Source organism: Desmodus rotundus, chromosome 7 (assembly GCF_022682495.2).
Source record: "Desmodus rotundus isolate HL8 chromosome 7, HLdesRot8A.1, whole genome shotgun sequence".
NCBI classification, from domain to species: Eukaryota; Metazoa; Chordata; class Mammalia; order Chiroptera; family Phyllostomidae; genus Desmodus; species Desmodus rotundus.
In genome coordinates, this window is record NC_071393.1 from 16,438,399 (window position 1) to 16,461,335 (window position 22,937).

The 22,937-nt window shown below is 42.3% G+C and overlaps 1 protein-coding gene across 5 annotated transcripts in view; it reads left to right on the plus strand.

Annotated features, from left to right (window-relative positions):
* The first annotated feature begins 72 nt into the window (after positions 1 to 72).
* The window catches only part of CHEK2 (checkpoint kinase 2), a 29,312-nt gene continuing 6,447 nt past the window's right edge, over positions 73 to 22,937 (plus strand). The window contains exons 1-15 of one of the 5 annotated variants that reach the window (XM_045200987.3): positions 73 to 148; positions 480 to 576; positions 967 to 1,144; positions 1,504 to 1,607; positions 2,124 to 2,412; positions 4,313 to 4,437; positions 4,556 to 4,703; positions 6,331 to 6,421; positions 11,751 to 11,859; positions 13,723 to 13,776; positions 17,590 to 17,651; positions 19,210 to 19,309; positions 20,964 to 21,050; positions 22,101 to 22,264; positions 22,492 to 22,607. In XM_045200987.3, coding sequence (XP_045056922.1) covers positions 2,130 to 2,412; positions 4,313 to 4,437; positions 4,556 to 4,703; positions 6,331 to 6,421; positions 11,751 to 11,859; positions 13,723 to 13,776; positions 17,590 to 17,651; positions 19,210 to 19,309; positions 20,964 to 21,050; positions 22,101 to 22,264; positions 22,492 to 22,607 — 1,339 coding nt within the window. In that variant the 5' untranslated portion in view covers positions 73 to 148; positions 480 to 576; positions 967 to 1,144; positions 1,504 to 1,607; positions 2,124 to 2,129. Of the gene's footprint in view, positions 149 to 327; positions 577 to 966; positions 1,145 to 1,503; positions 1,608 to 2,123; positions 2,413 to 4,312; positions 4,438 to 4,555; positions 4,704 to 6,330; positions 6,422 to 11,750; positions 11,860 to 13,722; positions 13,777 to 17,589; positions 17,652 to 19,209; positions 19,310 to 20,963; positions 21,051 to 22,100; positions 22,265 to 22,491; positions 22,608 to 22,937 lie in introns of all 5 variants that reach the window. The other 4 variants (XM_045200989.3, XM_045200986.2, XM_024567153.3 and 1 more) reach the window with 4 other exon arrangements.

The following is a 22,937-nucleotide window of genomic DNA, read 5'->3' on the forward strand; positions in this document are numbered from 1 at the left end:
CTGCGCTTTGACGGCCCTTGCTCCTCATTGGTCCAGCCGCAGCAACGGGAGGGAGTTTTGATTGGTTGAGAGTGAAGTTTGTATTTGTTTAGCGCCACGCCGCAGGCTGCAGGTACTGGGAGTGTGTGGGTCCAGGTGGGCTCACGCGGTGAGTTTTAAGGGGGAACTTTTCTTGGGTGTTTGCGGGTTCGAATCCCGACCTCAGCGTTTTAATGTGAGCTGAATCTCGTGGCCTTCCGCTTTGTCTTCCTTTTTTGAACTCGGGGTGGGGGTGGGGGTGGTGTGAGGTTGGAGAGGAGTGCGTGGGCGACTCTTCCTTCTTTGCAGATGAACTTCCAGGTGAAGTTCATTTCCCGTTACAAGCTGAAGCTGGCTCACACGTGCAGGATAAGAAGCAGCAAAGTTTTACTGTTCAAAATCAGAGCGAAGTTGCTTTGTGAAGAGTTCTATAAATGTTAGCAGTTGTTACCGTACTTTAGGTTCAATCTCGAAAATACCTATCGAGAATACTCTGCTACGCGCTGCAGGAACTGGATACACACTGACCTGTGTAGAATTCCCTGCAAGTGTCCATAAGTAAGTGTGTGTAATGGGGTGGCGAGGAGGGGGTGGGAAAGCACCAGTCTTCCTTAGTTTCTTTCTTTGGAAAAAAAAATTGTGTTGCACTTGTAAAGTGCTGTTGGATTCTTTGGGACTGGAATTCTGTGCTCCCAATTATCAAGCATTGCTGTGGGAGGAGCTTCCATGCATCATTTCATTTAACCCTCAATATCTACTTTTATCAGATAAGGTTCCAAGAGGTTGTGATCTACCTAAAGGTCATGCAAAGATCTGACTCCAGACTTATTTGCCTCTAACCACTCACTCCACTGTACTCATGGCTGAGGCTAGTGTGGTCCCCACCTGGTTGACCCTTACTCATCGTAAGCCATGATAGCTATCTCTTGACACACTGTCTTTTGCCAGTTTTCAGGGTGGAGAAGTTTCGCTCAAAAAACGTGAGGAGAACACCGCCTGGCCTGGCCGAGGTAGTATCAATGCAGCTGGAGTGTCAGACTCAGCTCTGGCATCACCTTCCTCCTTTGCTTTAAAGGAAAACTCATCAGGACTTTTGTATCTGGAAAGCTGTGTACATGCAGTCAGTGTGAGTAATGCTTACTATGTTCTCTGGGAGGAGTAGTCACCTGAGTGTGGGAATCTGGAGAGAAAGTACCTTTAAAAAAGAATCAGATTAGGGATTTAAAGTTAGGGGTTTGAAAGTTACTTTGACTTTACCATAGGTTGTTATCAGAGTTTAACTGTCTATCTAGTTAATTCTAAAGCAAGGGTGGGAACCTTTGTTAGAGTCTTCTGTGGCTCAAAGAATGGCTGCTGCAAGATTCGGAAGGGCTGGCAGGCCTTTTAGGATTCTGAAAAGATGAGCCTCTAGTTACTTAGCATCACAAAAAACTAGGTGGAGTTGTTTATAGGCTGTCTTCTTTGTGTTCTGTTTGCCTCTTTAAGTGGCCCAGCACTTAGCCTCGAAGGAATCTCTAAACAACCAGCAGAATTTGGTCCTTACCTTCCGGAGCTGTTTTGGGGGAGGAGGAGCACCAGCAGTCTTTTATGTAAATGACCCCACCCCCCAGTGGTACAACAAATAACTGAGGTTCCTCTTTGCCCGTCTTTTACTCCAAAGCCCCCAGACCCTTCTTCCCCTTCTTTCTCTTTCCAAGCAAATGTGACATTTAAGGGTAATGTTAATTTTAGGTTTTATTTCTAATTTTTAAAGATTGGATGGGTGTAACTAAGTCTTTCCCCCCTCCTCAACTTCATTTTTTCAATACTTTTTTAAATTTATAGCCTTTGAATAATTTTTTTTTGTTCCTTTCCCCTGTGGTTTGGGGCTATCAGACAAAAAAAAAAGGAAACTGATCTAGAGAAAGTGATCTGATGAAAAACTCAGCCCAGAACTATAGGTTTAGACTGTTAGAATTTTAATTTTTGCAGAGCATGCTGTCCTGGATTTTTTTTTTTTTTTTTTTTTTTTTTTTTTGCCATTGCAATATGCTCATCCTTTACGCTTGCACTCTTAAGTCTTGTTCCTGGAAGCTCACCTTATTGTTGGCCACTTACTTTTTGAGGTCGTGATGTCTCAGGAGCCAGATGTGGAGTGTCAGCAGTCCCAGGGCAGCAGCCCCTCCTCACAGACACACAGTGGCTCCTCACAGTCCCAGGGCACATCCAGCTCCTCTACCAGCACAGTGCCAACGTCCAGCCAGTCATCTCACTCCAGCTCGGGGACACTGAGCTCCCTAGATACAGTGTCCACTCAGGAACTGTATTCTATTCCTGAGGACCAAGAACCGGAGGAGCCTGTCCCTGCCCCTTGGGCTCGATTATGGGCCCTTCAGGATGGATTCTCCAATCTTGGTAAGACCCTTTGTTATGTTGGGTATTATTAATATGGTGTTCAGAAAAACAAGTACAGATATTTGCTGCAGCAGAAAGCTCGAGATGCTGCCATTTGTAGGGCCTGTACAAATTGACCCCGGACTACAAGCACCTGTGCTAAGACTTGAACCTGTGCCAGCACCTGTCATCCTCCCTGTGCTAAGGCAACTTCTACTCCCTGACGCTGGCCTGTCTGATGTTGGTTGGAGTGTGGGATTATCTAACTTAAATTTCAAAATAGTCTGAGTGTATTATTCTTGCCTCCATTTCACAGAAGAGTAAACAGGCTTAGAGAGAAATTGATTAAACTTATTTACGGTCATACAGGTAGAAGTTGGCAGAGGCAGGTTTTGAACCTACAACTTTCAGACTTTCAACCTATGTTCTTAATCTGTCATTATGAAAGAAAGGGTCAGGAAGGTAATGAAATTAGTTAGCTGCCAAAAGGAAACCTTGTTACTGTATGTAATGAGAATGAAAGAAACTGGTAGGGAGGGAAAGATGAAAAATGCTTGAGTGGGAAGAAAAGGGTGAGAGTATAGCTGGGAGAGTGAGGGAAGTGTGAGGGTGCTACAGTCAGGGACATGGGTTCAAGTCCCAGCTCTGTCTCTTTCTAGCTGTGTAACCTCAGGCAAATGATGCTACTTCTCTGAGCCTCACACATCTATTAAATGGGGAAATAATAGTAACGGGAAGATGAGGGAGATAAGCCAAAGGTCGGGATTTAATGGGATCAAAGAGAGAGATGGGTTAATTTTTCCCAGGTGCCTATAATTTTTTTTAGTGATACAGGGCCCTCTGAGGAGGACAGTGAGTTTGAACTTTGAAGAGGTCTAGAATCCTGGCAAAGACAAGAACTTATTTAAACTTTCAGCTCACATGTTAAAAACAATACATCTCTCCCTTTCTCCAAATGCTCTCTCATCTGTACCCCGTTCTCTACTAGGAGGAGGGACCCATCCTTCCTTGGATTCTACCTCTAATTTTCTCACTGAGAGCTTTTGGTCCCTTTGCCTCATACACTGTTCTTTCTGCCCTCCTCCAGGCATGTGCCTGAGGGCTCTCCTAATGTGTAAAGTCAGAGCAGGCCCCTTCTCTGTCCATAGCCCTAGGCCCTTGTTAGTGTCCTGATGAACTCTCCATGCCCTTCTTTTTCCAACTGCCCCGAAGCTCCTGGTTTCTAGTAGAAGTGCCATGGTTCATTTATTCTTTCCCTTATTAATAGATGCTTAGGTTGTTTCCAGTTTTTGTTCTTGCAAGAAAGGTTGCAGTGAACGTCTCTGCAGTTGTCTTCTTGGTCGGTTGGGCAAATGTCTCCAGGGTAGAGCCTAAGCTGGGTCATAGGGTAGGCAGGGCCTTCCTTTGTAATGGGTAGTTCCATATTGGCTTCCGAAGAGTTTAACCTATCTTTCCTGTCTTGCCTCCTGCAAGAGGCCTCCTTGGTTGCTCTAGGCAGAGCTGCCTCTGACTAACATCTTCTGCTGCCCTAGGGGAGTCTACCTGCGTTGTTTCCATGTTCATCTTCCCACTAGACTGCAAACTCTTTTCAAGCGGTTAATTTGATTTTTTGAAATGGTCATATTTGCATTAGTACAGAATTCTTCACCTGACTTCCAGTCCGTCCTTCAATGATTTCCCAGTGTTGCAGATCTCTCCCCTCCCCTCCCCTCCCCTCTCTCCCTCCCTCCTATCTTTCCAACATTGCTTGAGAGAAATTTTTGTTTCTTCATTTTTAATCTTAGAACATCTTGATAAACAAATCTATAAATTTGATTGCCTTCTTAGGCTATTTTCCTACTAGTAAATTTTATGAGCAGTTTTTAAAGGTGTTTGATACATGACATTCAACAGCACTCTGGTGTGTGCTTTGGTGTTACAGAGTGTGTTAATGACAACTACTGGTTTGGGAGGGATAGAAGCTGTGAGTACTGCTTTGATGAGCCCCTGCTGAAAAGAACGGATAAATATCGGACTTACAGCAAGAAGCACTTTCGGATTTTCAGGGTAGGTGACAAATAACCACATGTCTGGAAGAGCTGGTAATCTAGTCCTCACTGTTAGATATCTTCCCACAATGACTCCCCTCTGTTAAAACTTTGAAATCCAATGTTCTCTATTTTAGGAAATGGGTCCTAAAAACTCTTATATCGCATATATAGAAGATCACAGTGGGAATGGAACCTTTGTAAATAGAGAACTTGTAGGGAAAGGAAGACGCCTTCCTTTGAGTAACAATTCTGAAATTGCACTTTCAGTGTCGAATAATAAAGGTAACTCGTTTTATGGTTTTTGGATTCTTTTTCCTCCCATAAAAAGGAAAATTGAGCCCTAACTGGTGTGGCTCAGTTCGTTGGGCATCATACCACAGAGCTAAGGGTTGCTGGTTCAGTTCCCAGTCAGGGCACATGCCTGGGTTGTGGGTTTGGTCCCCAATGGGGGTACAGATGACAGGCAGCTGATCAATGTTTCTTATATTGATGTTTCTTTCTGCCTTCCTTCCCCTTTCTCTATTAAAAAAAAAAAAGTATAATTGACATTGTGTTCTTTGTAGAATACCAAGGGAGGACCCCCCAAAAAATCGGAATTACCTTCTGGAGGGCAGACCCCTTGTAATATAGGCTTCCCCTGCTAGGTGAGTGTTCTAGGAACCCATCTGTATTAGTGTACCAGCTGGCGTTGTTGTGAGAGGCTGCATTTGGCTTCAGTGATTTTTTTGAAGATTCAACATGTTTGCCCATTTCATGGTGGGTGATTTATAAGCATACCTGCCCACACTGCACTGAGTGTTCAGCAGTTTTTGACCAAAAGCAACATGACCCACATGCCCCAGTCTCCCTATTCACCTGATTTCACTGAAACAACTTTTTATTGTTTCCCCGGATGAAAAAAGTCCTCAAAGGGAAACGTTTTGCTAGTGTGGAAGAGGTGAAACAAAAAAAGGCAGAAACACTAAAAGGCGTTAAAATTGATGAATTCAAAACTGTTTTGAGCAGTGGGAAAAAAGTCTCGATAGGTGTCTTGCATCAAATGGAGAGTATTTGAAGGTGACTGAAGTTTAAACATGTAAAAATTAATACACAATTTTAAAAAAATGATTTATTATTTTTAGAGAGAGTGGAAGGGATGGAGAAGAGAGGGAGAGAAACATCAATGTGCAAGAGTTGCATTGATTAGTAGCTTCTCGCACACCCTTAGCTGAGGACCTGGCCTGCAACCCAGGCATGTGCCCTGACTGGGAATCGAACTGGTAACCTTTTGCTTTGCAGGATGATGCCCAGCCAACTGAGCCACACAGGTCAGGGCGAGCAGGGTGTTTTTTTTGTTGTTGTTTTCTTTTTCTGAAACAGAGTATGAATAATAGAGAAATAAGGGGGAATTTTGGGGAAAGTGCTATTTATTTAACTTTACAACTAGGTTCGAGATGGTCTGCACAATAAATACCCATCTATAAAGGTGTAAATGGCTAAAAGAAGGTAATTCTAGGGTGATAATCCATGGCTTAATTTTTATTGCGATGTTTATTGCCTCGAACAGTTTTATTTAGGCTGAAACTTACCACTTTTAGGTTCTGGTCTTTTGTAATCTGCACAGGTATTCTATATTAATGCAGTTGATTAATATTCTGAGGTCCTCGAATAAGACTGGTATTTATGTATGGATTTTATGCATTATAGTGAGAATGATACTGTGTATTTCCATTAAAGAATGACTTTTGTCACAGTTTTCTACAGCTTCTATGACATGTTTTAGCCTAGCTAAATAATTTCTTTAGGGTTAGGTAGTAAATGTAATTAAAACAATTGTCTTATATTTCATATATTAACTAAAGTTTAGGACCACTCATCTTCTCTTTATCTAATGAACTAATGAGACCTATTTCTGCCATTTTCCCCTTAGTTTTTGTATTTTTCGATCTGACTGTAGATGATCAATCAGTTTATCCCAAGGAATTAAGAGACAAATACATCATGTCAAAAACTCTTGGAAGGTAAGTTTTTTTTTCTTGTGGAAAGTGTACTTAATTTTTTTTCTGAACATTTGTCGTTGCTTAGTTTTTTTGTTCCTGGTGAGATAACATTCATTCTCTATTCATAATATATTTCTAGGTCACTGATTTGTTGTAGGTGTGTTATTGATTTATTTAATGTGATCGATTCAAGTGAATAGTTTTTCCGCGTAAATTTTATCTGTAATAATTTTTTTAAAGAAGTTTTAGTAAGATACAGTTCACATACCACACAGTTCATACACTTAAAGGACAATCCAGTGATTTTTAGCCTTCTGAAAGGAAATGTTTACTGTATTTTTGCCCCACTCAGAATGTGTGACATCTTGGGAAGTGAAAATAAACTGACCATTGAACAGGGCAATGTTCTCAAAATATTTGGTCTGAGGACCCCAGAGAGCTTTTTTTTCATGTGTCTTAAGTCTATTGATATACACTGTACTAGAAATTAAAATGGAGATGTTAATATTTACTCATTAAAAATAAACTCACTAATGTTAAGATATATAACATTTTTTTAGTGAAAAATAATTTTTGAAAAGATTGAGGAAAAGGGCATTATGTCACATTTTGCAAATCTTTTTGCTATCTAGCTTACTAGAAGATAGCTAGTTCCTGATATATATATATATTTTTTAATTATATTTTACTGATTATGCTATTACAGTTGTCCTGATTTTCCCCCCTTTGTCTGCCTCCACACAGCATCCCACACTCCCTCAGGCAATCCACTCATCATTGTTCATGGCTATAAGTTCTTTGGCTACTCCATTGCCTATGCTGTGCTTTATGTCCCCGTGGCTATTCTCTAACTTCCTATTTGTACTTCTTAACCCCCTCACCTCTTCACCTATTCCCCTACTGCCCCCCTACCATCTGGCAACCATCAAAATGCTCTCTGTGTCCATGATTCTTTCTCTGTTCTTATTTACTTAGTTTAGATTCAATTGTTGACAGATATGTATTTTTTGCCATTTTATGATTCACAGTTTTGATCTTTTTCTTAAATAAGTCCCTTTAACATTTCATATAATAATGGTTTGGTGGTGATGAACTACTTTAGTTTTTTCTTGTCTGGAAAGCTCTTTATCTGGCCTTCGATTCTAAACAATAGCTTTGCTGGGTAGAGCAGTTTTGGCTCTGGGTCCCTGCTTTTCATGACTTTAAATATTTCTTGCCAGTCTCTTCTAACCTGCAAAGTGTTAGCCCTCAGTGTTAGCCCTCCATGGAGGATCAGCTGTGCAGAGGCAGAGAGGTGGTGCTCCAACGTGTTTTGTAGCTGTCCATTGGGGCTGCTAGCCATGGGGTTTACGGGTGGTGCAGGCCGTGGTCAACCCCCATCTGTATTTTGCCCAGGGCCACCCTGTCTGAGCTATAAAGCAATCTGAGAAGGCTGCTACTTGTGCTGGGCTTGGAGATTCCCAGGCAAAGCCATGCTGTTTAATCTAGGCTGGCTGCTGCTAGTGCTGCTGTGTCTGGGGCTCAGTGAGGCCAGCTCTTGTTCTTTGAGGAGATTTAGGAAGTTGTGAAGCATGAGCCAAGACCAGCCATTCATATGGAAAAGCAGCTTGGGTGGGTCATAAGTGGGGTGGGGCCGAGTCTCTGGGGATCTCCAAGGTGGGTCAAACAGTGTTAGCCAGGTTGATGGAGTCTCAGATACGGCACCAGCTGCTGGTTCTAGTTGGGGGGTATGGGGGGTTAGAAAAGGGACAATGGCCTCTGCTTGCCTTGATGCCAGCGACTTCAGTTCTTCTCTTTATGCCACTGGTGCCTTTCAAACTACTCCAGTGCTGGAGACCAGAGGGAGTAAGTCTGAGTAGGTGAGTCCGTATGTGGGTTCTTTAAGAGGAACTGCTTAGGTCTGTAGCAGTTCCTTCCACGGACTTAATCCCTGCTGGTATTTGCAGCCAGAAGTTGTGGGGACTTATCTTCCTGGCATTAGAACCCTGGGCCTGGGGGCCTGGTGTGGGTCTGGGTGTCCCTGGTTCCTAGATATCCCTCCCAAATTTTTATCTACCACACTGTGGGACCAGCCCATTCAGCATCTGCACCCCTGCTACCAGTCTGGATGGATGGGGTTTCTTTAGTTCTGTAGTTGTCAGACTTCCATTCCACTCAATTTCTGATTGTTCTGCGTGATGGTTGTTCTGTAGTGTAGTTGGATTTTGATGTGATTCTGCAAAGAGGTGAGCCGTGTCTGCCTGTGCCGCCATCTTGACCGTAAGTCCAATATTTATGTCTTTATTTAGTCTGCTTTGATGTCATGTGCCATGTAGCTTCTGGAAAACTCTGTATATAGTTAAGAGAGAATCAAAATGAAAAAGGCAAGTAATGTGTTAGTATTATTCTGAAAATAATTTTGACTTTGTAGACACCTAGAAAGGGTCTTGGAGGGGTCCTTTAGGGGTTCCCTGATCATACTTTGAGAACCACTTTTTTAGGGAATATATTCAGGATACCTTTACCACATTCTACAATGTCCTTCACCTACCATTCCTTCCCTACCCCCAAAGACCTTTCTAACCTGTTGATATTTTTAGTAACATGAAAATAGAAAAGAATGGAAGGAAATAACCACCCATATTCCTGCCACACAGAATCAAGCACTGCGTATTCTTTATGACCATCTATGAGAGATATTTTAGTTTATGGACATTAAATTCAGTAACTCATTGTGTTTCCATATTTGCGTTGACTGCTTGGGAGCTCGTAGCCAAATTTGTGCCTGCCCTTAAGAAATAATGTGGGACTCTTTTTTTTTTTTTCTTTTTCTTCTGTGGGAAGATTCAACACAAATCCTCTAACTTGTAGCAGGTGACAGAAACTTAAATGAGTCAATTAAGAAATGTATTGGCTCTTGTAACTAGGAAATACAGGGACACAGCTGACTTCAGGCATGGCTGGACCGGGAGGCCCTTGAGCTGTATTTCACTCTTGAATTCTGATGTTCTGTTTGGCTTTGTCTGTGGCTGGATCTGAAGGCTCCCACAGTGTTGTCATGGTTTTGGCTCAGTCTCTTGATTCAGCTACAATTTGTTGCCCTCGTATAGAATTGCTATCTCTGTGCGGCAGGAAAAACAGCTTTCGGGAGTTCAGCATTCATGTTTTGTTTTGTTTTTTTCTGCTAGAAACCATAGCTGAGAGAATTGTTTCTCTCCCAACATCAGCATCTGATTCTAGGGACAGCCCCGATCAACCTAATTTTACTTGTCTACCCCACATTCTAGTAGTGAGCGTTGTACTGTTACAGGCGCTCCCCTGGGCTCAGGGAAGGCTTCTCAGGCAAAAGGTGACTGCTAGCAGCAGAAGGGGAATTGGAAAATGGTTTGAGCATTTTAAATAATAATAGTTACATGGACCATTCTCACATAGGGACAGCTCTTCCATGACCTTTGATTTGGCAGTGGCTACTGAAATGTGGCACCAAAAGCACAAGCAACAACAGAAAAAAAAAATAGGTATATTAGACTCCATCAAATTTAAGAACGTTTTGTGCATCAAAAGACATTGGCAGGAGAGTGAAACAACTCACAGAATGAGAGATAATATTTATGAATCATATATCATAAAGATTTTGTATCCAGAATGGAGAATCCTTACAACTCAAAACAAAAACAGAACCCAATTAAAAAATGGGCCAAGGATTTAAATAGACATTTCTCCAATGAAGGTACACAAATGAGCAAAAACCACGTGTGAAAACGTTTAGCATTATTAGCCATTAGGGAAAGGCAGACCAAAACCATAGTAAGATACCACTTCACACCCTTCTAGGATGGCCATAATAAAGAAATGGAAAATAATAAGTGTGAGGATGTGGTGAAATTGGAGTCCCCGTTCACTGCTGGTGGGAATGTAAAATGGTGCAGCCACTGGGGGAAATAATTTGGTTCTATCTCAAAATGTTAAACATAGGACATTGCAGCTCTCTTCGCAACGCCAAAAGGTGGAAACAACCCGAGCATCCATCAACAATTGAATGGATAAACAAATGTGATATATCCATAAAAATGCGATGTTACTTAGTTATAACAAGGAAAGAAATACTAATACACATGCTACAGTGTGGATGAATCTTGAACACATTCTAGGTGAAAGGAGTCAGACCCCAAGAAGCTACGATATTGTATGATTTTATTGTCAATTAGATATTCAGAATAGGCAAATTCATAGACAAAGAGCAGATTACTGATTGCCAGGAGCTGAGGCAAGTGGAACGAGAGTGAATACTTAGTGGATATAGGTTTCCTTTCGGGCTGATAAAATTGTTCTGGAGCTGGATAGGGGTGGCGGTCGTAGAACACTATAGATGTACTTAGTGCCACTGAATTGTCCACTTTAAAATGGTCACAGTGCTAAATTTTATGTTACGTAGGGTACATACACAATACAGTACACAATAAAAAAGAGGTCTTGGCCAGTGATTCACGGCACCCAAACCCATGATAGTTTTAATGGTCTACTTCAAGCAGGTAATGAATGATTGGTATTCAAGTAGGCGTGACCTTGGGCTGACCAAGCTTTGGAGAACACTGACATAGGATCAGCTATCTACTGGGTGGCATCCTAGGTTTGCATTCCTCCTCTATTACAGTATCCCAATCCATTGTAAATCTTTGAGAGCTCACTGCAAGCCATTTAATTGTGTACAAGTTTTGGTTTCCTAGGTATTAGTTTATTTAGGGTACAATTCATGGCATCAACTGCTTACACACTTCCTTTGACAACAGAAAGTAAGACAGAAATGCGTCAACGAAAGTAATTAATTTGCAGAGATTGTTTGCTGTAACTTGTTTCAGGCACTTATTTTTGAGTAGGACTTGGTTTTGTTGGGTGTTTCTCTGATCTCTGGGATAAGGCACATCTACTTGTTCTGAGTGTCTTTATGAGAAGTTTCCCGTCTGGGGTGCCAGTAGGACCAGTATATATCAGCTCGAAACGTGGAGTGTGGAGCTGACCTGGTGTTGTTGGATGATCCACATGCACTTCTGCCCTTGCCATGTTATATTGGTGAGGTTTCACCATGCTTACAAACAGGAACAATGGGAGGATTGTGTATGGACTGCTTTCGTGTATTTGTGTGTGTGTGTGTGTGTGTGTGTGTGTGTGTGTGTGTGTGTGAGAGAGAGAGAGAGAGAGAGAGATCCTTGCGCAGAGGCCATGCTGTTTCTGTATTCCGATTTTTTAGCGTATGTGCTGCGAAGCGAGCACTGGACCACCTTTAACTTGCAATAGTTGAGGTGAACTCAGGAGTGGTGGGTCTCCTGATTAAAAGCATTCTGACAGTCACTTTCCATGTTTTTCCCTGTAGTGGGGCCTGTGGTGAAGTGAAGCTAGCTTTTGAGAGGAAAACATGTAAGAAAGTAGCCGTAAAGATCATCAGCAAAAGGAAATTTGCTATCGGCTCCGAGAAAGAGGCAGTAAGTACCTGTTTTTGGCTACTCAGCTGTTCTTAACGCTTCTTAATTTCCAAGAATAATTTTGGAGTGGTTATTTTCAGTGTCAGGATGAATTTACTGCTCAGGTATGTGAATTTGTATCAAAGAACATTGAAAATTTTTGAGCATATTCAAGTAATCTAGAAACTTATAAATAATTTGGTTCCAAAAACTATTTGGTTGCACTTAATAATGTGCTTGCAGGAAGTTGGTTTTTTTTGTCTTCTACGTTGTCACAAGACTGTTTTTACAATAAATGAAAGGAAATTAGGGGGGAAAAAAAAACTCCAGCCATATCCCCACCACTGTAAACCACAGCTGTTTTCAGTTTTCTTTTTCCTTTCTAGTCTTTGTTCATATGAATTTGTTTTTAGATGGTTGAAATCACATTGTATACACAAGTTTGTGTTCTGCTTTTCCATACGAACATTAATGCCTAAACTTTTCCTTAATGTATCCTTCTAGATGGTCAGGTCTTTATTTCACCAACTTTATCATAGTTTGCTCCATCATTTCTCTGTTTGATCGTTTAGATAATTCCTGATTCTTTGCTCTTCCCAGTGATGTGGCAATGAATATCTTAGTGTTTATAGATTTTTAAAAACTCTTAATTAAATTACTTTAGTAGTCCCTTTATATACTAGCCATTCATTTGATTACATTTTATGTAACACACTCTGACTGTGTGAATGACATGGTCAAATGTATCGGTCTTTTAACCATGACTCAATGAAGTGGTGTAAAATGTGACCTGTAATCAATCACGTTTTCCTTTGTGGCCAGCTGTTTCTGGCTATTATACTTTAACATTCCTTAAAAATGAATTTTTTTTCTTTCCCTAAGACAATGCCATTCTCACACGGCAAGAGGAATTTCCTTTCTGTGTTCACTTTGTTACAGATCTTTTCCCCTGTGATTCTGGATTTTGTTTCCCATTTGGCAGAGAAAGATTCTTAATGACTTGCAGCAAAATTGTAGTTCTTAATTTTCATCTTTCAAATCGTTTTGAACTCTTTCAGACCTCTCTATCATCAGAGCACGCCCTGACTTAGTAATGAGTTTAACGGCTTACAGGAAGAGGCAGGCTTTTAAAATTAAACATCTGGGTTTCTTAGCTGAAGTCCATTTTACATAAATATGTAATTCTATATCCTCTGTGCTCGTGGAGGGTGTAGCCCATGAGGTTGAGTAACTTGATTCATCCTTTTGGAATTGTAATGGAGAACAACTTCAGTACCCTGAAGCTTCCTCTCGTTAAGAATCTCAATAAATATGTCAGCCCGCAGTTGAAATCTAAACCTGTGTCTGCTCTATTCTTAGATATTTGATTTGACGGTTTCTTAATTGGTTTAATTAAATAACCTTTTTGCTTGTGGTTTTGTTTGTTTTATCATTTTTATGTCTGCAAACAATTCCATAGCTAATGAGACCAGCAGAACTTAGGCATGAGAACAGTGGAAACACTTGTTTCGGGCTCTGGGAACCAGAGCAAGTGGCTTCCTTCCTCTGAGCCTCAGTTGCTCTGTCTGTGAAATGGGGATTATTATGGAACCCAGTTTGCTTGGCTTCCAGTTTACTTGGGGATTATGAGGCTTGTGTGAGATGATATTTTTAAATCAACAGCTTGGTCATTCATTGAACACTTCCTATTTGCCAAGCACTTCACACAGTGATTTTAGGCGAGTTGTTTAAGTCATTATCCTGTAGGCTTTGATTTCTCTGTATGAGTAGAGCTGGCTTTGGAACTTAGGCAGCTGTTACTCAACAAAGTTTATCTGTAAATATTTTCTAAGTATTGGCTATTGTTATTATTAATAAACTCTAATGTTATTTTATTTATCAAAGGATCCGGCTGTCAATGTTAAAACAGAAATTGAAATTTTGAAAAAATTAAATCATGTAAGTATTGCTGTAAAATATGGCTCCTACTTAAGATCATTGACCTGAAAATACGGGAGGAGTAGAAAGCATTTTGATGTAATAAAGCTAGTATTAACCTGGGTTCTGTAATCGTGTGTGTATACGCATGCAGGTGTTTAGTTGTTATTTGCCCTGAACTTTTTTTAAAAAAGATTTTACTGGTTTTTTAGACAAGGGAAGGGATGGAGAAAGTGAGGGAGGGAAATATCATTGTGAGAGAGAAACATCAATCGGTTGCCAATCGTACATGCCCTGACCAGGGACCGAACGCACAGCCCAGGCACATGCCCTGACTGGGAACCGAACTGTGACCTTTCGTGTTTTAGACAATGCCCAACCTGCTGAGCCTCACTGGTCAGGGCTGCCCTGAACTTTTAAAAGGACAATACTGTGTAAAGATTTCATGGTTAAATAATGATGTGATATTTACACTGACTTAGTTCTTGAACGTAAGACATAGTAAATCTCTTAAGTTTTATATCAACTGATTATGTTTGGGAAGACAGTGCTAATTTGGTCAATTTGGTTTGATTATACCTGAGGTTTTTAATACCTCTAAATACTTTTTGATGGTGCTGATTTCCATTTACCTCCGTTGGAGTAAATCAAGGAAATCCAAGGGTTTCCATATACGTATGAAAACACCCTGTCCTTAAATCTGAGTAAATGGTGTCAGTGTTAATAATTTCTGTCTTTTTTGTGCACTGCTGACCTTGTTACAATGGAAAGTTGAAGATGTGAGAAGAGAAACTTAGAGGTATGGGGCTGGCTCCATCTTCCTTGTAATTGTTCTCTCCGTTTTTTTCATTAATTCATGAGCCTCCCTGAAGTCATGAGCGAGGCGGGCACCGGAGTTAAACTTGAAACAAGACCTCCAGTCTGTCTAGCTAAGGATGATCTTATTTTGGTTCTTAACATTCAGACAACAAGATTTCTTCCTTCTCTCACCTCCTCAGATCCCCCAAACAAAGAGAAACTAAGAACAAAATCACTGCCATCGACACAACACTTCAACTCATGGGGGGATCGGAAAGCCCGTGAGGATCCAAGCGGCTGACCCTGCTGCTCTGCCTCCTTCTAATTCCCTAGCAGCTGCTTTCTCTTCTCTGAACTCTCCTTTTCCAAGGCATCTGGAGTCTTGTTAAAGAGAGGGGGCCTGTAACTTTGGGGGTGGGTTGCCTCAAACATACCCCTAAGATAAACACTTTGAGTGCCCAGAGAATTTTCTGTGATGTCGGAGGGTCCCCAAACATAACATTTACATAAATCCAGTGTCCACTGCAGTCGAGAGGAATTTAGAACCCTGTAAAAGGTCCTAGTAGATACTACTTGGTAATGTGCAAAGGCACGTGGGAGCCCTTGGGAATTCGGTATGGGCTCATGAGTTCATTTTGGGAACAATGCATAGAGCCTGGTAGCCCAGTGGAGCCCGGCCTTGGGAGTCAGACACTGATTGAGTCAGCTGTCAAACACACTGTGTCAGCCTCTCTTCTAGTGGTATGCACACATGGACTCAGCCATCCTTCCTCTCATGTGGCCTGGGTCTGGTGGAGAGACAGACCTGGGTTTCCATCCCATCTCTATCACCTGGCAATGAGAAGGTCATTTCACTTTTCAGAGTAATGGATGCGATAAGAGTACTTAACCTTGAAGGTCAATGTGAGAATTAAATGAGATGTGCTTGTAGAGCTTTCAGCATAGAGAACACACTTGGGGGATGATAGAGATCTGTAATTCCTTAAACTTTTCCCCGTATGACCTAAGTGGAGGATCGAGATTAGTAGCCTCTGGTTCCTGAGATATACTTTCAGCTGTGCCAGCTCTAGCCAGTGACCCCGGAGACTGCTTTATGCCTTATTAGCTTCCAGCTACACCCATTCCCAGGTGGGCAGTGCCTGTTAAGAATCCAAGCAGAACCAAGAAGTTGATTCAGCCTATGCAGTGCCTGGGGAAAGGAGACACATGCTTCATGTGTGAAGCATGTCAGTGCTTGGTGTTAGTTTCCTTCCTCTGCCCTCCAGAAGCTCACACCCTGGCAGGGAGACAGATACTGAAGATGCAGGGCGGGGCGGCACAGGTTCGAACCACTGCTGGGTATGTGGGTGCATTATGAGGGGCACGTTTTAGCTGGGGCCTGATGCCTGAGGCCATGTGTGCCTGGAAGGCTGGATCACCAGGCAAGAGAGTTGCACAAGCAAAGGTGTGACCCTGGAAAAGAGCACAGGGAATCCAGGTGACCGGCGGGTTTTGTGGCCTGGAGAGGAGGATGCGTGGGACCTGGAGCAGGAGACCAGATTGGGGCATGAAGGCCTGCTAATAATCCCCCTGAGAAGTTGGATTTTAGCCTCTAGGCAGCACAGAGCACAGGGTTTTCTCGTCTTCCTTTCTGCCTTGCCACTTCTTCCTTCTCTCCCTCTGGAGGCTCTCCTCCCTTCTGTCTTTAAATATTTTAAAGGCATGTAACATTTGACACATGTAAAGTAATAAGTGTAAATTATAGAGGAAACCATTAGGATGAACACCTTTGAACTTGCTGTTCAACTTCAGAATGAGAACTTGACCGTACAATTGAAGCACTTCATGCTCTTTGAAGTCTCTCACGACTTGCCTTTTCCACTTGGCATTATGCGCAAAACCCACTGTGCTGGGAGAAGCAGGGGGGGCATTCAGTCACCGCTATATAACAGTTCACCATGGGAAGGTTTAATCAGCAGTGGATGTGGTGAAATTTGCTTTGTAGGAAGATCACTCTGACAAGTTTTGCTACTCTTTAATCTAAAATCCTTACAGCTTTCTTCCCCTTAGTCTGGTTAAAATCACAGTCATCCTCCTTGCTGGGGTATGGGGGTATGTCCCTGATAGATACCATGTCTTTTACATCTCTTAACCCCTGAGCTCTACTGTCAATCCTTTTTTTCTGTAAAAACCAAAGATGTGCTTTCTAAGCATAAAATCAATTCTATTAACTATGCATTGTAAACTACACAGTACTGTTCTTTAGTGCTACATGCACCCTGCATTGATCAGAGTCACAAAGTATCAGCCATCGGCGTGTGTTTCCCTCACCCCACAGATGTGCTGCAGAGTTCTTAGGAAACTGGAATTTCCCTTGAAAAATGGGAGGAGCCCTGGCTGGTGCGGCTCAGTGGATTGAGTGCCGGCCAATGAATGAATCAAAGGGTTGCTGGTCAGATTCCCAGTCAGGGAACATGCCTGGGTTGCAGGCCAGGTCCTCAGTAGGGAGTGCACGAGAGGCAACCACACATTGATGTTTCTCTCCCTCTCTTTCTCCTTTTCCCTCTCTAAAAATAAATAAATAAAATCTTAGGGGGGAAAAAAAAAAGAAAAATGGAAAGATCTTGTTGCACAGTGTTCCCATTACCCTGTGGTTCCAGTTATGTAGAGCTGAGTAACCTGCTGTCTGTGTGGCTGGGCACCCACCTGGCCTGCTTTCCATTCATGCTGCTTGTCAGGCTCCTCCAGGCTATGAGCTGTCCCTGAGCACCGAGGTCCTTGAGCAGGAGGGCTGGGAGGAAACCAGGCTTCCTTCAGTGGTGCCATCCTTATGTGTGAAACATGAACCAGTTCTTCTCCAACTTGGGGTGGCAAGTTTCTTGTACGTTCTCACTGAGGAGCCATGTTAATTCTTTTCTGCCTTCCCCGCATGTCCCAAGGTGGGACCAGATACCTGGTCTTGGCCTCCCTGATCCCCTGGGCAAACGCTGTGAGTCCTGCTCTTGTGGTTTTCCTCTTGGGAGCTTCTCACTGGTTTTCCTCTTTTCCCTCTTTTAGCCTTGTATCATCAAGATTAAAGACTTTTTTGATGCCGAAGATTTTTATATTGTTTTGGAATTGTAAGTAGTAAGCTTTTTAAAAAAAACTTGCTTCCATTTAAGTGCTTATTTAAAGACTAAGGCTGGCTTGCATTTCTTTCTTATCCTGGGGACCGTCAACATATGTGTGTGATGCTGGGGCCCACCAAGTGCATGAGGGGCTTAGTATCTCATCTGAAACCGCTCCAGTGTTTTCAAAGGAAGGCGGCTCAGAGGTTCCAGGCCCTGGATCTGAGGCCTGGGTGTCAGATCGCACTCTGCAGGTGACTAGCTGACTAGCCCACGGCTAGTAGACTTCGCCTCTCAGTCTCCTTTTCCTGGTGTTAAATGGGGTAATGATGATCTGCATTCACAGAGTTGAAAGGGTGAAATTCTATGAAGCCCCCAGCAGGGCACCTGGCACACGTGGGCGCTTAGTCACGGGGGGATATTACCACTCTGACATACCTGCTTTGGTGGGGTTATCTGCTTGGGATCACAGTACCAGGTTGCACGACCACCCCTGAGTCTCTTCAGGATGCTGGTTTATTTCAGTGGCTCTAGAGTCCTGTTTTATATGGTGTGATCATAATAATTTTCTGTCTCATTCCTGGAAGAGGCCTGTCTGATGTCCATTCCTGCATAAATTGTAGTGTTTCCGGGAGCAGCTATTGTGGCAGACAGGCAAGGCTTTGCGCCTGAGTGGCTTTGCAGGTTGTCCGCTAAGATTACACAGTAAAGGACAGTCCTGCCCAGAGCATTAGGAGAGACTGGACAGCCCTCCTGGTGCTTGAGGGGATATCTGTTGCTGTTAAATAGAATGTTACCTGACTAGGTCTAGTTAAAACAGTTAGATAGTAGTAGTAATACAATAACAATAACAGATACTCATTAAGCACTTACTATGAGCCAAGTACTGCTCTAAGCACTTTATATTGAGTCATGTAATCTTCATAACAGTCATCCAGGCAACTTACAAGTTACTGGTGGAGTGCTCCTTATAGCCCCACTTTACCGTAAAGGAAACTGAAGAGCAGAGGGATTGAATACCCTTGCCAAGCATCTGTACTGTGCCATCTACATCAATTATCTCTTAATTTTTACAACCGCCTTCAAAGTAAGTGGGATCATCCTTATGTTTTTAAGAGGCAGAAACAAGATCAGAGAGGTTACATAACTTGGCCGAAAGTCCCCCAGCTGGGAAGTTGTAGAGTTGGGGTTTAGACCCCTGATTATCTGGTTGTGTCTACTGCTGCTTGCTGCTCTACACCAGTCTCAGAAAACCCTGGCGTGTGTGATTAAAATGCAAATTCCTGGGCCCTGCCTCTGATCCAGTGAATCAGGTTTTTAATAGCTCACCAAGTGTCTCCAATGCCCACTGCACGCCCTTTCCATCTTTCCTTGTTTCTTAGTTTCCATTGGGGACATCTTCATTGTGGATGAAGCTTAATACTGCGTTGCCTTTACGATGGAAGTCAAGGGTGAATAAATATGGCAACTCTTTGCTTGTCTTAATGAGTTTGTTTTGTTTGTATTATTATTGCCCATCCAAGTGAGTTTCCCTCCAGGCATGACCCCCTGCTTTGCCTGTGTGTTTCAGGATGGAAGGAGGTGAGCTGTTTGACAGGGTGGTGAGGACCAGACGCCTGAAAGAAGATACATGCAAACTATATTTTTACCAGATGCTCCTGGCTGTACAGGTAAGAAGTCCACAGTGCTTAGGACAGCCTACTTTCTCGTCGGCAGAGAGTGAGGGACCAGGGATGAAAACTTGGAGAACAGAGTGTGTGTGTGTGTTATTTGTTCTGTTCTTGGCAAAGACATCTCCTCCTTTGACTCAGATGAGAAAGCTCTTGCTGTGAAGCTTACGACAGAGTAAGAAAGGGAGTTAAAGAAATAAACACATGGTCCCACACATCTTCCCTTTAGCTCAGAGGTATTCCTGGAGGGGCACTGATCTCTACTTCTTTCTGATCCTTTTCAAACCCCCCCTTACGTCTCGGTGGGAGCAGAGCAAGTATAAGGATAAGGCTGGCAAGTTAGGGTGATTGTGACAGATTGCTTCCTGGTGGCCGAGCACTCGGTGTCCCCTTCATATGCAGTGTCCTGTTAACTGCAGCAGGCAGGCAGGCAGGCCTGTGCGCTGCCTTTTCTTTATTCCATGAAAGTGCTGAGTGGAGGAACGGCTGGTGGCATTCTGCCTGCTTCGAAAAACGTCCACTTTCCCAAACCAAATTTGGTGGTGGCAATTCTCAGCCAAGATTTCTTCCCTTGAAAACCTGCTCCATGCATGAAATATGGTGACTGGGACCAGCTCTTGTATTGAGCGAGGGCTGAGGGAGATTTTCCTGGGGCTGGTGCACCTGGGCTTACCCTCCCTGGGGGCTTCACCAGGTCCCATTCCCAGGGCAAGTGTTTTGGAAGAATTTTTGTTCTAGGACAGAGGGATAGCCAGAGAAAATTGAAGCTCATAGACAACTAACCAGTTCTCTACTTTCTTTATGATTTATTTACTCCTTTATATTATACCAAGGATGTTAAGATGAAATGAGTGCAGATCAGTGCACATGGGAAATTGTTTTCTTAATGAAATGTGACAGTGTATAAAAATGAACATACAAAGAAACATCAACATACTACATACAGAAGGTCCTCAACCTCCTGTAGATGGATTGACTTAAGATGAATTTGTTAACTCTGGGTATTTAAATAGAGTTAACTTTAAAATATTTTTCTCAGGGTTGGAATAACCAAATGTATCATTTTGGTGGAATTTTTATGATTTACTTTATAATACGGTCTTCAAAATATATCACCAATTTATATTTTTATTATTGAAACTGACACCTTGCTCTGGCTGGTGTGGGTCAGTGGGTCAGTGAGCACTGGCCTGTGGGCTGAAATGTCGCTGGTTCTATTCCGGGTCAGGGCACATGCCTGGGTTGTAGGCCAGGTCCCCAGTTGGGGGTGTGTGAGAGGCAGCTGATCTGTTTCTCTCGCACATGTTTCTCTCCCTGTCTTTCTCCCTCCTTTACCCCTCTCTAAAAGAAAATAAGTAAAATCTTAAGGAAAAAAAGAAATCGACACTTTATGATTGAAAAGTGAAATAAAATGTGCACTTAATGTTACAAGTTGTCTTTTTCATTTTTGTACTACTTAAAGATTTTCTTGAAAACAAATTTGTAAACACTAATCCCCTTACCCGGTAGTTTTCTATGATTTGGGGGACTATATTAATGTTTGTGAGTAGCATGGCTTACAGTTTCACCCATATGTAAGGGGTGTGTGTGCTGTCGTCTCTCCTCACGTGCATACTTGATAAGATCTAAGGGTCATGCCTCCCGTTCTGTGTAGTATCTTCATGAAAATGGCATTATACATCGGGATTTAAAGCCAGAGAATGTTCTACTCTCATCTCAAAAAGAGGAATGCCTTATAAAGGTAAGAAATTTATATTCTGTATATGGCTATTCCAGTAGATTTTTGTTCAGAGACTGTGTTTGAATTCATCAGGTAACAAGTAGGAGTGTAAAACCGTTGAGAATTTGGTCTTTCCACTTTCAGCAATTATTTGTACCGATCAGGTGGTATTGCTTCCATCCAGAGTCTAAGGAGCATTTGTTGAGCTCCACTGTGTACAAGCCACTTTTATGTTCAGAGGGGGAGAGGGGGGTCTAAACGGATGAGTGAGTTTACAGCCCATCTTCACCTTCCCTCTGTGTGAGGCAGTGCGTCCCAAACTTGGCTTCACTTTAGAATCTCCTACTGATTAAAAAGTAGTGAGAAATAAATAAAATCCTGACATCCAGGCCGCTCCTCAAAATCTCTGAAGATGGCATCCAGGAGTAAGTGTTTTTTTTTCCCAAGCTCCTCAGATATCCCAGTGTGCAGCCGAGGTCCAGAAACTGGGATCTAACAGGAACCATGCATAACTAATAAGCATCCTGGAGTGTCTGTGATAACGGCTATAAACCTTTTGTAAGGTTACAGAGAATACAGATAAGTTGGGGAAAAAGCATGGGCCTTGAGTTTCCTCAGCTCAGGAATTTTAATTTAAGCAAAATTAACCTGGCTGGTGTGGCTCAGTGGATTGAGCACTGGCCTGCAAACCAAAAGGTCACTGGTTCTATTCCCGGTCAGGACACATACCTGGATGGTGGGCCAGGTCCCTGGTTGGGGGAATGCAAGAGGCAACCACACATAAATGTTTCTCTCCCTCTCTTTTCTCCCTCCCTTCCCCTATCCCTAAAAATAAATAAATAAAATCTTTAAAGAACACCCAAGATATTCCTTATTAAAAAAATTAAATAATTTGCAGAGCTCAGAATTGCCTTATATTAGACACGAATTTATACATTTCACATTAACAGCAGACAGGGACTGTAGGAGAGAAACTGGTATAACCGGCATGTCTTTTGGGACTGGCAGACTTGCTGATATTTTTATTTTATGCTATCATTAAAAATTATTCCTTTTTGTCCTTAATTTTAGATTACTGATTTTGGGCAGTCCAAGATTTTGGGGGAGACTTCTCTCATGAAAACCTTATGTGGTACCCCTACTTACTTGGCCCCTGAGGTTCTTAATTCTTTTGGGACTGCCGGATATAATCGTGCGGTGGACTGCTGGAGTTTAGGAGTTATCCTTTTTATTTGGTAAGAAAAGTTGTCATTGCTTCAGAGTCTGGTTGTAGTTAATTAGGTGAAATTAAAAACGTCGAGGTAGAGGGCTTGTGTTTATTTAGGTCACTGTTTTTGACCATTGATTTATAGAAAAATCTAATTTTTCATTATGCTAAAAAAAAAAGAAGAAATCTATATATCTGAATGCCACAGAGAATGCCACTTGATTTCTTTTGCTTTCTCTCTCTACCAATGTTAAGCCTTAGTGGGTATCCACCTTTCTCTGAGCATAAGACTCAAGTGTCACTGAAGGATCAGATCACCAGTGGAAAATACAACTTCATTCCCGAAGTCTGGGCTGTGGTCTCAGAGAAGGGTATGGATATGAAAGGGTTAAAAAATGTATGGTTTGCTGAAATATGTGTGCTGTGGTGGGAGAGGTTTTTTTCATTTTGGTTTTTTTTTGTTTTCAAATTCCGTGATGTTTTTCTCCTGTCAATTCTGTTCTTATTTCCTGTTGTTTTGCACCATTTGAGAGGCAAAGGAAAGTATTAAGAGCATGGCCTCTGGAGCCAGGCAGATTTGGACTAAAGTCCTGGGTCTGCTACTCCTAGCTATGTGACTCGAGGCAGGTTGCATAAACCCTGTGAGTCTCTATTTTCTTTATTTGTAAGGGGGACGTGATAAACCCCTACCTCAAAGGGTT